The 15,663-nt window shown below is 43.4% G+C and overlaps 1 protein-coding gene and 1 non-coding gene across 4 annotated transcripts in view; both read left to right on the forward strand.

Annotated features, from left to right (window-relative positions):
• The window catches only part of TDP1 (tyrosyl-DNA phosphodiesterase 1), a 95,054-nt gene that overhangs the window by 74,436 nt on the left and 4,955 nt on the right, over window positions 1-15,663 (forward strand). Inside the window, exons 15-16 of one of the 3 annotated variants that reach the window (XM_032405772.1) lie at window positions 2,372-2,480; window positions 11,470-14,325. In XM_032405772.1, the coding sequence (XP_032261663.1) occupies window positions 2,372-2,480; window positions 11,470-11,543 (183 nt within the window). In that variant the 3' untranslated portion in view covers window positions 11,544-14,325. Of the gene's footprint in view, window positions 1-2,371; window positions 2,481-11,469; window positions 14,326-15,663 lie in introns of those variants that run through there. The other 2 variants (XM_032405770.1, XM_032405771.1) reach the window with 2 other exon arrangements.
• On the forward strand, window positions 5,424-5,527 carry LOC116633446. Its single transcript, XR_004299724.1, has one exon. It is a non-coding gene; the product is annotated as a small nucleolar RNA U13 (small nucleolar RNA).

Here is a 15,663-nt window from a genome sequence, read left to right on the forward strand (position 1 = left end):
TGGATCTATTTTCATCTGTGCCAGTCAGCCTTTATAGTGGAACTTCTCGGTTGAAAAACCTGCAACTCCTTGCTGTATATAAAAGTAAGGGCCACACACTTTAATAACTGGGGTCTTGTGATGCTGTGGGTTGTGACAGATAACCAACTCAAACAAGTAAGAAATAAGGCAGACATGGAGGGTGAGTCCCTTGCTTCAGGCAGAGCTGAATCCATGGGTTTGGGCTGTATTTTCAGAGTTCATTTTGAAGTATGTGAGAGCCCCCAGCAGCTCAAGGCTCACATCTTACCGAATGAACTCCTGAGCAGAAAGATGGTCTCTTCCCTGACGCCTCTGACGTGGCCGACCTGCCCATCCTGAGTCACTATGGCCTGGGATTGGGCCCAGTTAAATAGGTACAAGCCACAGATACCCATACTGCTTCCTGTTCAAACCTCCTCCATCTGGTTCTCTCCAGTGTTCTCAGCCCTCCTTCTGTGTGTAGGTCATTCACTTCCCATCTGCCTGATGTTACCTGCTCTATGCTTTAACAACTCTGCCTTGGCTTATGCTGGTCTCCCTTGATGTTCTTTCCTGCCATCTCTATTTATCAGAATTATCCCAGTTTCTCAAGGCCTAGCTGTAATGTTTTCTACAAAGCCTTTCCTTATCCCAGAATTGGTAAAAGCTATTTCTTTTCTGTATAGCATTCAGCCGGTTATTACTTACTGCCTTTCGCTGTTTCTCATCCCCATCTTCATCAGTGCTGGCCCTTTCTTCATCGCCCATACCTTTCTATAAGTCTTCATGTGCACAGAGCATTTGCACGTTGATTTATCTAATGGAAAAGCCTGTAGAGTAAGCAGGCAAGATGCCTTTATCCTATTTGTGCAGCTCAGCATTGCTTGAACACCAGCTGAGCACCAAGGCTAGGTGTTGACATGAAAGACATTTTAAGGTGGTGACATCCAGATGCTTTATTCTGATTTTACAAATGAGGAAATTGAGGCCTAGTAAATAAGTGGCCAGGTGTGCCACTAACCATTGTTTTTAGCTACTGGAACATGCATGCTCTTTGCTACCTCTGCACCTTCTGCCTGGAATATTCTTTCCACTTCTGCCTCTCCTAACCCTACTCCTCTTTAAAAGGTCACCTTTTTTTAGGGAGGCTCCTATTGACCATCCCCCCCATCCCACCCCCCCCCATCTAAAATAGGTCTGCTATTCTCTCTCCCAGTACTTCTGTTTTTCTTCATAGTGGTCGTCACAATTATGTAATTATTTCACTTTTATAAATGCATTGTCTCCCCACTAGACTGTGTACCCCGTGAGGACAGGGACGATGACATCTTTGTTAACTCTTCAGCAGTCAGTGCCAGACACCAAAGAGGCGCTCAAGAAATAATGTGTTGGAGGAACAGATGCAGGTGTCAGCCATTCTCGCAGTTCAGCGAATGCCAGAGCAGTGTTAGAACCAGATGGCCTGGAGCCCAGATCAGCGTAACTCCGGCTCTTACCATGTCCTACAGTGTGCCCACAAGCAGCCTTCCCTACTCAGTTATGTGATCATCAAGACTAAGAACTATAGTTCTAGTTCTTTGTATGAGTTCCAAGGACATTATCACTGTTTGATATGTGGGTATCTAGGATATGGAGGATGGGTATGTGTTTAGATGGGTGGACAGAAGGGGTAAGAGACAGACTGACTTGCAAACAAGGTGCTGGGATGATCCACCAAGGGAGATCAGAAGAGGGGGATCAATGTGTGGAGGCATGGGGAAAATGAGGCTTGCGTATTAAGCACTTGCACTGATGTAAAGGTCCTAGAAGGCAGTAGTGGTTCTCTACATCAGCTGAGATACACAACTTTAACTTGTACCCTGGTTAAGATCTAAAAATAATACCCTATTCTGGAGTTCTTGGAATAAACCTTCCATTTTGGTGAGTCTGGAAGAGTTTTTGTTTTTATATTCCTATCACATTATATTGGAACACTTTCATTATACATGAAGGCAGCTTTTATTCTTACACCAGAGTGAGCAGCCTGTTACTATAGCAATATTGAAATTATTTATATACAGTGTCTTCTACACACTCCTTGCAAACTGTACATAGTGGTTAGGAGAAATGGGCTGTGATATCCAAAATTGTTTTCTCTCTTATTTATTAAACGTCTGTGAACTTTGTTATAATTTAATTTTTAAAATTTGAACCTCTTATTTTTAGGAAAGATTAATTTAGGGGAGTTGTAAATATATCTGATCTATCAAACATTGAAAATAGCTCTGAAATAACTTCGGTTTTGCTGTGAGTACCATACAGATATAATTGCTTCTTGAGATCTTTTTCAGAAAATGGGGTGCAATCATAGATGCCCTCTTTGTGTTTGCAGGGCCTGGACAGCTTCAAAGTAAAACAGAAATTCTTCTCAGGGAGCAAGGAGCCAGCGGCCGCCTTTCCTGTGCCATTCGACCTGCCTCCAGAACTGTATGGAAGTAAAGGTAGGGCACACATGAAGGGAGATCATGGGTGTTATGTATGAAACAGAAACAGTGCCCAGAAGAAGCCGTCAGTCTCTCAGTGGGAGATTGGCTCAGGGAATACTTTGGAAATGCAGGTTTGCGGAGGCCCCTTCGCTGCCCTGTCTGGGGCCACTACAGCTATCGTTCTCAAAGTGGTTGGTTCAGGAAACCCTCTGTACTCTTATCATTATTAAGGACCACAAGGAGCTTTTACTTACATGGGTTTTTATATCTGTTGAGAGTACTATATTAGAACTCAAAACCAAGAATTTTTTATATTAGTTTTTAAAAGTAATAAACCAATTATATATATATATGTATATATATATATATACATATATATATATATTTTTTTTTTTACTATTTCCAGAAAAAGGTGAGGAAGGTGGCATTATTTACAATTTTTGCAGGCAGGCCTCTTTACTATCTGACTGCTGAATTGTAGCTGCTCTGTTGCCATATCCTGTCACAAAGCCTCTGTCACTCGCAAGAAGTGAAGATGACAAATAATGGCTTAATATCTTGATGAAAATAATTTTGACTTCACAGATACCTCCCATCCTCTTAAAGGGGAGATCGCCAGGCTGCCCTAGACTATGACTTTCTTAAAGGCAGTGACCAAGTATTTTTCATAATAGAAAGTCGTTGGAACATTGGTTCAGGTTCATGTTTTTGGAGGAAAGCTGGCCGGCACAAGTGGGACCAGCTCCATCCCAGGTCGGACCCAGCCCCACAGGCTGCACTTGTCTTAGCCCTAGAATATCTGTCTTTAAAGCAAGTTCACATTTAACAGGCTCACACAGGAGCAGATGTATAATCAGGACATGCTTATTAATTTAAAATGGCAAAAGGTCCTATTACAACCAGCATATTTTCCCCTGGAAGGTAGATGCCTACACAGATAGCCAGATTATAGTCAATGATTTTTGAGTAAATTCTGAATCTGAACAGGGAAGATTTGGTTTTTGTTTGGAAAGTTTTAATGACATCACTCCATTAATATTCCAAAATCTCTGATTCCCTAACAGAGTCAGCCCTGCCCACTGGGTCCCTTTCTTCCCTGGACAGTGTTAGATGGGTTCTAGCTACTCCCTTACCCTCACTTGTCCTTTCTGGTTTTGGTGGTAAACCAGATCTTCCCCTTCCAGTGGACATGTTTCTTCGATGGTATTAACTTTGTCAGATGTGTCCATATAGTCTCATGCTGTCTAGGGTGCAGCTGCCTCTGGTAGGTGACTTTCTAGAGCTATAATCAGTCATATTGATAGCAAGTTTCAGAAGGTGTTCTTTTTTCCTTTCCAATTTATGTATATTGAGTCCTCTAAATTTGTTGTATATTTATGCATCTTCATTTTTCACTAGCAAGATTATATCAGTTTTATCAGAATTTCAGGGAATCTGTCTCCTCCCAACCCCCCCCCACCCCCACCCCCCCACACACACAAGTGAAAAATAGTGCTTTAGAATTAGGCTGTGTTTGTGCCAACCTTGCAACCTAAGTGACCTTGGGCAGTTATTTGCTTTCTCTAGGCCTTAGTGTCTCTATTTGTAAAGTGGGAAAATAAGAGTGCCTACTTCATAGAGTTTGTTGAAAAGAGTAACCAAGATGTTATCTGTAAAGTACCTAACACAGTCTCTAGTGCAGAGTTAGCAGTCACTAAACATTAGCTGTTGTTTCTGTTATTTAGAATATCCAGTTCAGTTCCTGGCGTGTAATAATGGACCAGTGTTCATTTTCTCCCCTTCCCCTTGCTGAGCGGAGGATGAAAAGAGCCTAACGCCCATGTAGGACAGTCCCTAAACCCACCCAGCGTCACAGGACCTGACGGTGAAAACCTCTCCTTCCACCTTCCAGCTTTATGCTGTACCTTTGTTTTTTCTCCTACTGTCTGTTCGTATTCCTTTCTTTTTCTTTTTTTCTTTCCTCCTTAAACCTGAGTTCTGAATAAGCTTAGTAGAGGTGGGGACGGAGGACCATGGACTGACTGAGTTTGACTTCCTGTGGTCTGGCCTTGGGCTCTGTACTTTGCACCCCCAGCCCAGAACCTTGGCTGGAATTCCACCTCCTCCACTTAATCCTAATCTCCAAAGGACTTTGAAAGCAAGAATGAAACAGATAGAGGAGCCTTAAAAATATCCTGAGGTCCCTTCAGTTTTGATAGAAAAAGCATTCTCAAGAATTTAAAAGTTTCCAACTGGGTAGTATCTTAGACTCTGTAACAATGAATCTTTTATTTGGCCAGCAAGCAGAATGTTTTCCATTGTTTAGCAAAGTTTTCTGGGTTTATACATTTCCTTTGAAAGATAGATTCAAGAGAGACTGGAGCATTTTATTTTTTATTAGTACAGTTTTACCTTCCACACTGCTTCAGTAGCATGCAGAATAATGCCAGTCACTCAGATATCACCAGTTCATATGTAGCCGGCATTCAAGGGAATCCTACGGACTAGAAGAAAGAAGTCTAAGATTTGGAAAAGTGAGTGGTTAAGAACATTTCAAAAGCACTTTGTTTGAAAATGGTGTTCAAACCACTGTAACATGTATAAGATCTTGTTCGTTATTTTTTAAAACCTGAGGACTATACAGAAAGCTTAGCAAAGAAATACATTGCTGTGAACAAATTATAGTTTATTGCAAGATACCAGCAGACACCCCTGAAACCAAGAAATTGATCAAATAATAAAACAGAGCTGCAGGTACACCTTGCTTTACACAGTACTTGCTGCTTATCTGTTCTCTCCTCAGATGTATTACTAAGAACCTGCTGCATGCAGACAGTCTAGGTACTTGGAATATGTCTGTGAACAAGACAGACACAAATCCCTGGCCTTACGGAGCTGAAATTACTCTTCACCTGAAAAGTTATACCTAACCAAACTCATTTGACTAATAGGAGTTGTAGTTTTAAAGGAAATCTTTAGATCCTTTTGTAGTTCGTAAGTGTGATGATTGGGTGTTCACGCCAGTGTGTGACACGCGCCTCCCTCAAACCTTGTTACAACCTCGGCACATTACCCGTCTGACGTTGAGGAAAAAAAATCTTTTATAAAGCAAAATCACCAACATTTTAAATCTTATTTCCATATGTCCCACTTGCTGTGTGACCCTGAGCCTGAAAAGAATAAAATAGACCAGTATGTGATCTCTCCTGAGCTATTATATGCCAGAGGCATCTGCTTCGTACTCCCTTTTTAGCTTACATTCTTTGTATTCTCTGATACACTATAAAGCGGGTAAACAAGGTAAGGTTAAGTAAAGCCTATCTTATTTGGACTTAAAGAATAAATTATATGTCAAATTTAAGAATAAGTGAACATACAGAGCTTCAGAGACTTCAGTTATGTTAAATGATCTGGGTTGTTTTTTGGTGTGTTTTGTCTCCTTTTTTTTTAAATACACATGGTAATATGTATACAGTTGGTCCTTGCACAATGTCGGGAGTAGGGACACTGACCCCCAGTGCAGTTGAAAATCTGCATATAACCTTTGACTCCCCAAAAACTTAACTACTGATAGCCTACTGTTGACCAGAAGCCTTACTGATAACATAAACAGTCAACACATATTTTGTATGTTATATGTATTTTACACTGTATTCCTACAATAAAGTAAGCTAGAGAAAAGAAAATGAAAATTATAAGGAAGAGAAAATACACTTAAGTAATGTATGTATATTTATTGGGAAAAAAGCCCACGTGTGAGTGGACCTGTGCAGTTAAACTCACGTTGTTCAAGAGTCAACTGTAGTATTTTTTTTTATTTTTTGTCATAATTTCAGATTTAGAAAAAGCTCTAAGTACAAAGAATTCCCATATTCTCTTCACCCAGGTTCTCCAAATGTGAATATTTTATAATATTTACATAATCCTTCTTTCTCATGTTAACTCTTTTCTGATCCATTTGAAAGTTGTAAACATGATGGGTGCAATTTCTAAATACTTCAATATATATTTCTTAAAAACATTATCTTACATAGCCACAGTACAGTTACCAAAATCAGGAATTAACATAGATTGAATACTATCATCTGTAGAATTTATTCAGATTTCATCTGTTGCCCCAATAATGTCCTTTATAGCAAAAGGGAAGTTTCAGGTTTCATGTCACATTTTTTTTTTTTTTAAAGATTTTATTTATTTATTTGCAAGAGAGAGAATGAGAGACAGAGAACACGAGAGGGAAGAGGGTCAGAGGGAGAAGCAGACTCCCCGCTGAGCAGGGAGCCCGATGCGGGACTCGATCCCGGGACTCCAGGATCATGACCTGAGCCGAAGGCAGTCACTTAACCGACTGAGCCACCCAGGCGCCCTTCATGTCACATTTGTTCATCACTCTCTTTAGTCTCCATTAATTTGGAATAGTGCCACAAGATTTTTGTGCATTTCATGATACTGACACTTTGCTGAGCACAGGCCAGTTATTTTATAGACGGTGAGGGACATTGTATGTTTGGTTTGTCCATTGTTTTTTTGTAAGTAGGTTCAGAGTATGCACTTTTGCCAAGAACACCACAGAAGAGATGTTGTTTTTCTTAATGCGTCATATAAGGAGTCACATGATAACAATCTGCCTGATTACTGATGAAGTCAGTATTGATCAATTGGTTAAGGTGGTATCTGCCAAGTTGTATCTTTTGCAGGTTTAGTATATTTTAGAATTTAAGTTTTAAATGTCTAGAACTAAGCTAATTAGCTGTATATGTAATTGCTCAGTAGGAGAGGTCATTAAAACCTACTTGGCACATGAGATATACCTGATCTAGATTTAGCATATATGTAGTGTATATAATCCTCTAAAGTGCTTTAAACCATTGGTTCCCAGATAATGTAACCATTCCCCCTACTGCTTGATTCATTTGAAATAATTCCTTGAATTTAGATAGTACAGGAATAAACAACTTCAGTCTAGACCTATCATAATTATTGCTAAATAGTAGAGACTGATTCATAAAGTATTTATGTAAGGGAAACAAAGCTGATTTAACTTTCTAATCCAAAGAAAATGCAAAAGAATTAAGTCACTTAAAATCGTTGTTGATATGCTTAATTTCCAAGGACCTGTTTTTGAAAGATCTTTAGAAATGAGGATTTTTTTTTAATGAGAGAAAGGTTTTTAGACATGATTTTGATCATCTCCTTTAATAAAATCTTTCTCTTTCATAGTACAAACAGAAGCCTGACACAAACTTCCAGCTTAGCTTTTAAAATTACTTTGTAAACAGAAACCTTAAGGAAATCTGAAATTATCAAAGTAAAAAGTAATTTTATCAGATGGTATTGAAATCAGTATTTGGTTTTTAGCAATTTGAATTATACTTCCTCCCACTGGATAGATTGTTCTCTTGTGCTTTTTTTAGTCACAGATTAATATGGGAGATCGTCACAGAAAAGAGAGTTAATGGGTTTCAGATAACACTGGAATCACAATTACCGAAGATTGCATCTCTACTAGGTCGGTAACCCAGTGTAAAATATTTTGGAGCTTTCCTTCGTATTGCAAGCTGGCAAGTCTTTTATCCATTCGTTGATTTCAGAGTAGGCTAAGGTAAAGTGGCATCAGAAATCTTCTCATTAGTTCATCTCTTTGGGATCACACACACGCCATATACAAACATAGTCTGTGCCTGATACAAGGAAAGAATTAAAGGTGATTGCTCAGGTGACAGACAGTGGCTTCTATAGGTAGGATTCAAGTTCCCCTGAAGACAGTGGGAAATGTGTGTATGGGTGTTTGGACATGGGGGTCGAGGCCTGTTTAACACAAGGGCCATTTCTTAGAGGATTAGAGCAAAGAGCTTATTTCCTGGATAAGTAGAATGGGCTATTGTACTTGGGTTTGTCTGGCTGTTGAAAAACCTGATGGACCTACACAGCATATGGAATAATGACAATCCTCACCCACTGTGAGTTGAGAGTAGTGGTCATTATAATATTATAGCAGCTAGCACTCATCAAGTACTTATTATGTGCCAGGAACTGCTATGAGCACTTGACCTGAGTTTATTGAATCCTCACTACCCCCATGATACCACTACTAATATAACCCCTACTTTATAGACAAGGAACTTAAGCACTCGAGTCAACTTGTTCAGGGCCCCATGTCTGCCATGTCCATGACCCCTTTACCGTCGCACTGTGCCACCTCCCCACAGAGAGCTAAGTTCTGGAGTTAGAGAGGTCAGGTGCACGCAGTCCTCAACTGACCGACCACAGGGACAGATGGAATAGACAGAGATAAAACCCCTTGGTTGTCCCCTCATCCCCAGCCTTCCTGCAATGGCCTTAATGTTGGCCTCACTGTGTCTCACCTAGACTGCACTGCCTATTCATCTCCCTGGTGTTGGTCCCCTCCCAGTGGACATCATCTTCTCCCCTGCTGCCACGCACCTCTCATCTTGTCACACTCCTGTTTTAAATCCTCCCATTATATCACAGGAAAAAGCTCATCCCATTTAGCCTCTGATCTCAAACTCTGATTGTGTTAAGATCACCTTTAGAACTTGGTAAGAATGTGTAATGCCCGGCCCCAGCCCAGACGGATGGAAACAAACTCCCTTGAGGTGAGCTCGGGGGAAATGCTCCGGCAGTTCTCACATCAGCCAGGTTCGGGAACCACTGCGCTGACGGCGGTCAAGTTCAGAATAAGCACCACGGCCTGCTTGCTCGTCTGTCTGTCCCCCTGGACTATAAACTGAGAGGACCCCCGCTTTGTCTAGCAGAGTACTTGGCATCTAACCAGCACTCGACAGATATTTCAGATATATGCAGGACTATTTCATGAGGCAAGTTTTTCTTTCATGGGACAATTTAGGAGGATTGCTTGAAACAGGCTTTCATCTAAGCCAGTAAGTGTGAATGCTGACTTCCGGTAATGGTCAAAAGACAAGTCACAACCACCTCTTACCTTCCTGTTAGCCTTTTTGCGTCTCTCTCCCCAGGTAGTGAACCTTTCAGCCGGCGTGGCAAATGGTCAGCCCGCAGGCAGAGACATTTGCTCATTTATCGAGCAGTGTGTCCAGGGATTTGCCAGCGGACAGTCACCTTCCTTGGTCATTGTTGGCTAATTGTGAGGGAGAGGAATAAATGCAGTGGTGGTCTCGAAGATGCTGGCTGACAGGCACGTGTTTGCATCACAAACCCTGCCTCAGTGAAGAATCTAATAGCTACTGCCATAGCAAGGATCGGGGTGTCCTTTGCCTTGGGGATGAAGTAGAGCTGATGTTACCCAACGGAGCAGGCTGCAGGAAAAGATGGGAGAAGTCCAGCCACAGAAGACCGTGTCCCCCGTGGAAGAGAGCCAGTGGTCTGCTCAGGCCAGTGGGGAGCTGTGGGGAGTCTCCAGCACTGCCCAACCTTCAGCCTTTGATGAAGCGTGCCGCACAGGCCCTGGATTATGGCTCTCTCTCAGGCTTAACAGGCTTGCTTCAGGCTCTCACACCATCTCAACGCCGAAGACCAGAGAACAGGGTTCTGATGACTTGTTGCCATCTTCGGCCTTCTTTCCCCACACATCTGCTGGGTCCTGCTGTTCGCATGCTGGTGCAGCCATTATTCAGCCCCGTGAGGTGTGAGGAGAGCCTCCCTTTGTTTGCCAGGCCGTCCTCCGAGCTGCGCTCTGCCTCTATTCAGGAAGAGGAGAACGCTTCCCCGAGAGCGCGTTGGCAGTGCTGGGTGGCTGTTTCTGCCGATGGTGCCGCGTGGCTGCCTTACTGGAAGCATTCCCCCCTTCAGAGTTGTAGCTCTCCTCCTCTTCGGGCCAGTTATGTGGGGATTGATTCTTAACCCTAGCAACCTATTTACACCCTACCCCTACTATTATGGTTCTTTAGAATTGGTTTGATTCTAGCAGTAGTGATGCATGGTAAAAGTGATTTGTTCTGATTTTTTTCAATTTCTGAAACCCCAGTTAAAAGGGGGGAATGTTCATGGTTATTGAGCACCTGCAATATGCCAGGAACTTCCACAGGTGTTCTCTCAGTTATGTTTCACAATCCTCCTGAGAGGTTGCTTATGTAGTAATTCCCATTTCACAGCTGAGGAACCCGAGGCCAAGATCCCGGTGTTTTCCCGAGTTTGCAGAGAAGGATGAGGGCAGGACCTGAACCTAGGTCTTCAGTGTTCTCTCCCTTGTGTCCTACCAAGGCGTGTTGCTTGCTTCACCATCGGTCTACAGTCATTATACAGAGACCTTCATGCCTCATCAATTATTAGCCTTAAGGAACAGAACAAAACCATTTCGTGGAGGTGGCCCCGGGCCTCTCGATTATATGTGACCATGACCCGCTGAGAGCAGTGTGCCATCTGTTACTGTTGGTTTCTCCAGCGTTGTAAAAGATAATAGCTGCCCTTTGTGAGGTTCTTTCTCTGCGGGATGCTCTCGGACACTACGTGCATTTATCTCACTTCCCCTCCTGACCGTACCACCGTCAGGTACACAGAAGGACACTGAGGCTGACAGAGGCGAAGTGACTGGTCAATATAAGCAGCAAGCCAGGATGTACACCCTGGTTTCTGCTGGCCTGCTTCTATGTTCACTTGCCTGTTTCTTAGCATGAACTTTTGCCAGTAGCCGCTGTCTGAAATGGGCTGTTGTCTGGGGCTGGTTCAGAAAGGGTTCTTAAGGGGGTGGCTGAGTGGTGCAGTTGGTTAAGCGTCTGACTCTTGGTTTTGGCTCAGGTTGTGATCTCGGTCGGGAGATTGAGCCCTGCATTGGGCTCTGGGCTCAGCACGGAGTCAGCTTGAGATTCATTCTCCCTGTGCCCTCCACCCCCATGTGTGCTCACGGGCACTCACTCTCATAAATCTTTAGAAAGAGGAGAGGGGTTCTTAACAATGTGTAAACGTGGTGGTTTTATCCTATCGGGTAAACACATGGGTGGTTTTATCCTATCAGGTAAGTGAATTTTTTGTAATCCTGTTCAAATAAGTATTATACATATGTAATGTGGTTTGTTTGTTTTTTCCCCAGATCGGCCATGGATTTGGAACATTCCTTATACCAAAGCACCAGATACACATGGGAATATGTGGGTTCCCTCCTGAGAATCTTAAAGCACTGTGAAATTTAGGTTTAAGACCTCAAGCCCCAAATAATAGATGTTCTAATTTGTACCGGATGTTCACCCTTAAAGTTTTATGTACACCCCTAACAAAACTCTGCATAGCTCACCCTTGTGAACATGTATGCTGGTTATACTTTCAATGGTCATTAACAGTGTCACTAAAAAATCTATTTTCTTAATTCACTTTTTTAAGCTTTGGAATGAAAGCTATCAAACTCGACAATGTTGAGTATAGACAAAGTCATCCTCAAAGTGATATATGGAATTTCATGATGGTGTTCGCGCTTCCGAAGTGAAGATTGACTATGTGTGTTGTATTCCTTCCATCCTGAAAGGTGCTCTTCATTCAATTAAAACTTGTCAGGGGAAGAATGTGATCATTTGATTATCACCCAGCCCTCCACTTTGAGTGTTGTCTTGGGGTTGCTGGCCCTGAGTCTGCAGATGTTCCTGGCCTCTGTCACGGAGGTCGGTGTGACTACCCTTCAGACGCACCGAGTCCTACTGCCTCTCATCGTCCTACAGCTTCACAAGGCTTTTCATCCTGGCGCCATGCTGGCTGCCTCTGCTTACAGATGTGTCCTGCCATTTCCTCACCCATTCCCCGGAACAGATGGGTGTCTTTCATCCCCCTGCCCCCAAGTTTCCAGAAAAGACTGCTCACAGAACCATATAAAATCACAAGTATCTTACTTGCAAGGAACCCTGAAGGTAACCTTATTTGGTGCCTTCAGTTCACAAGCAAGGGAACAGAGACCCAGAAAGGTTTAGGATGTCCCCCACATCACAGCTGGTTTGGGTCAAAGTTGTGAATGTCTTCGCTTTATGTACGTATGTCCTTCATACTTAGGAATCACGTTCTCCTATGATGATGTAGACCTTCTTTTCTACATGAGGCTGATTTCCAGTTTGTCTCCAGCCTATCTTACAACTTTGAAGTGTTGAATATTAATTTTGAAAGATTTCTGAAGATAGCTTTTTGGACTATTCTTCAGGCCTACAATTTTCACCTTAGGACCTGGCAGGGCAGAGCGGGGGTGCTGTTGTAGAAAAGTCTGGGAAGACAGCTGCGGACCCTCCACCCTTCTCCTGTCACAAACTCTGCTTTACCTATTCTATATTTTGGGATTCTGTAAAGGGTATTGTCTGGGATTATGTGTGTGTGTGTATGCATGCTCGTACTGCTTTAAAAGTTGAAAAGCCACTGAATTATTCATCTTACCTGTGTAGTGAGCTGGTTAAACTAAGGCTTAGACCTTTCATGACCCTGCCTTCTACTTCCCAGAACATGCAAACCCTCTATCACATGAGCCGGGAAGGCAGTGGGAAGGCGTCCGGGGCTGGCCCAGGGTGCGTGCCCGGCAGTCTGTGTGTCCAAAGGCCTGGCAGGGGACCCGAGATTCTCCCCAGTGTGGTGGTCCCATCCTGGGTGGGGGTGGGGCAGCACCAAGGAAGCGTCTCACCAGTGTTACCACGATGGTGAGCAGTCTTCCTGCTCTGCAACAGGACTCAGAAAGCCTGGGCTCTGCAGGGTGGGTTCAGCCACTCGAGAGGACAGCGGCAGATCGACAGCAGTCCCTGGGCAGAGTCGGTCACACAGGTACATTGTTCATCTGATCCACATCACTGCAGAGTGGGTTGGAGCTCAGAGCTGAAGTAAGACTGCCAAAGTTTGAATCCCAGCTCTGCCACTTACGGCTGTGTGGCTAGACCAGGTTATTTAACTTCTCTGTGCGTTGGTCCCCTCAACTGTAAAATGTGGGTGGTGGTGGTAATACTCCTCACAGAGGATGATGGAGAGTGGTGAGTGAATGCGTGAAGATACTCCAAGCCTGCACAGCATGAGAACCGTCCAGTGATTGTGCTTGCCGTTGCTACAGTTGACCCATTAGGATTATCCTCATTTTCCTGATAAGGAAATCGGGACTCAAAAAGGTGAAGTGATTATGCAAGGTCATACTTCTAGAAAGTGCTCTTACCAGTATTTGAACCCAGGTCTGGCAGCATCCACGGTTGGTTTTCTGCCAGGTGGCCCAAGCTCCCAGGCAGCATGGTATGTGACAGTTTTTACCCCTCCGGTGTATTGTGGACACTTTTATAGAATACAGAATCGGGTGCTTGGATGTTACAGCACTGTCAGATTACAATGGAAGTTTCTAAATGCTTATTTTCTGTACTCCTCACAGACCAGTTCTGGTCCATGGGCCATACTTCTAAGTAACATCCCTCTACACCCAGTGGGGACCCAAAGGGGCCCATCTGGAAACAGACAAGTTCTGTAGAATGGGTGGCTAGGTACATCAAGGTAACATTAGGGGAAGCCCATGACCAAGGGTTATGCACTCTGGGTGTCCAGGCCCAACTGCTCACAGCAGACTTCTGTGCCCCTTACCCTGGTCAGCATGGGCTGGGGGAAGGCAGGCCAGCATAGGGTCATAACATGAGCTTTCTGGGCATAGTTGATCGCACACATGGGAAACTGCCCCAAGAATAATCAACATGGGAACCCAAAAAGCAAGCAGTTCTGCCCCATCTGGTCCTTTTTTAAATGGAACTGAATTACCCAAAGTGCTACAAAAAAGCATCATCAAACGTGCCTGCTAATGCTTGAGGAAATTACTTCCATTATTCCAGGTTGGGGTTTAACAATTATTTCTCCCTGACTCGAGGAGCGCTCACCTCACCCTTGTGTCTGCAGGTAGCTGCCTGCCATCTTTTTATTTATTTTTTATGTAGCGTTCCATGATTGTTTGTGTATAACACCCAGTGCTCCATTCAGTACATGCCCTCTTTAATACCCATCACCAGGCTAAACCATCCCCCATTCCCCTCCCCTCCAGAACCCTCAGTTTGTTTCTCAGAGTCCACAGTCTGTCATGGTTCGTCTCCCCCTCCGAGTTCCCCCCCCTTCATTTTTCCCTTCCTAGTTTTTTTTTTTAAACGTATAATGTATTATTTGTTTCAGGGGTACAGGTCTGTGATTCATCAGTCTTACACAATTCACAGCGCTCACCATAGCACATACCCTCCCCAGTGTCCATCACCCAGCCACCCCACTGCTGCCTTTTATCCTTTTTTCCCCCACCACCTCTTCCTGCTTCAGATCTGGAAACACCAGCCAGTGACTGACTGTATACATGCTGAGGGTAAACATCCACATCACAATTCAACTTCCTGCCGCCTCCTAAAGTTCTATTATAGGAGACTCACTAGCTGATTAAGGAGCGTCTCGGCATGCGGACAAAAGGAACTGCTGCCGTTTTGGGGAGTTTTCTCTTGATCTTTGGAAAGCTTACCTAACATTCTTTTACAGAGTTGGACATGTAGCCAAAAGTCTAAACGAGATCTTCATACTAGATGAATTTCAGCAGAATATTCTGAATGAGAGTTTAAGAGTCCTAAAACATTTTAAGGCAGAAAATTGTCAGTCCCTACATGTAGCAACTTAAGTCACTTGCCATTTTGGCAGGAGGATTCCGTGTCCCCTCCACCTCCCACATACTCCTATGAAGAGAGGAATGGGTCTTCCACCAGCTGCTTTCGTGGGGTGAAGGAGGGAGAGGTTTTTAAAAAAATTTTTTTAAGATTCATTTATTTTAGAGAGTGAGAGGGAGAGAGAAACAAGCAGAATCTGCCCTGAGCTCAGAGCCTGGCGCGGGGCTTGGTCTTACAAGCCTGAGATCACAACCTGAGCTGAGACCAAGAGTTGGGCACTTAACCCACTGCGCCACCCAGGCACCCCTAAATTATTTTTCATCACATTCCTGAGAAAGGCTGCCTGGTTTTAACTATAGTTGGTACAAATCGTCCTTAAAATTCACTGATTTGGGAGGCTGTACTTTTCCACATATTGTAATAGCGAATGTTTCCTGAGCTCTTCCTATGTCTTGACTCCTGTGCTTACATGCTTTACATTTAAGCCTCACATTAGCCTTCCGTGAAATAATATCCATAAGGTTCCACGGTGGAGCCCAGCTTTGTTTTCCTGGGTTCTTATGTAGAAGTTAGTTCTCCTTAATAAAAGTTACATATGTGACTTCCAACACATATGGTTTCTGTATCAGATTTGGTATGCTGAAAATAAGGACCTTAGATTCCAT

The sequence above is a fragment of the Phoca vitulina genome, unplaced genomic scaffold (assembly GCF_004348235.1).
Source record: "Phoca vitulina isolate PV1807 unplaced genomic scaffold, GSC_HSeal_1.0 scaffold7, whole genome shotgun sequence".
Lineage (NCBI taxonomy): Eukaryota > Metazoa > Chordata > Mammalia > Carnivora > Phocidae > Phoca > Phoca vitulina.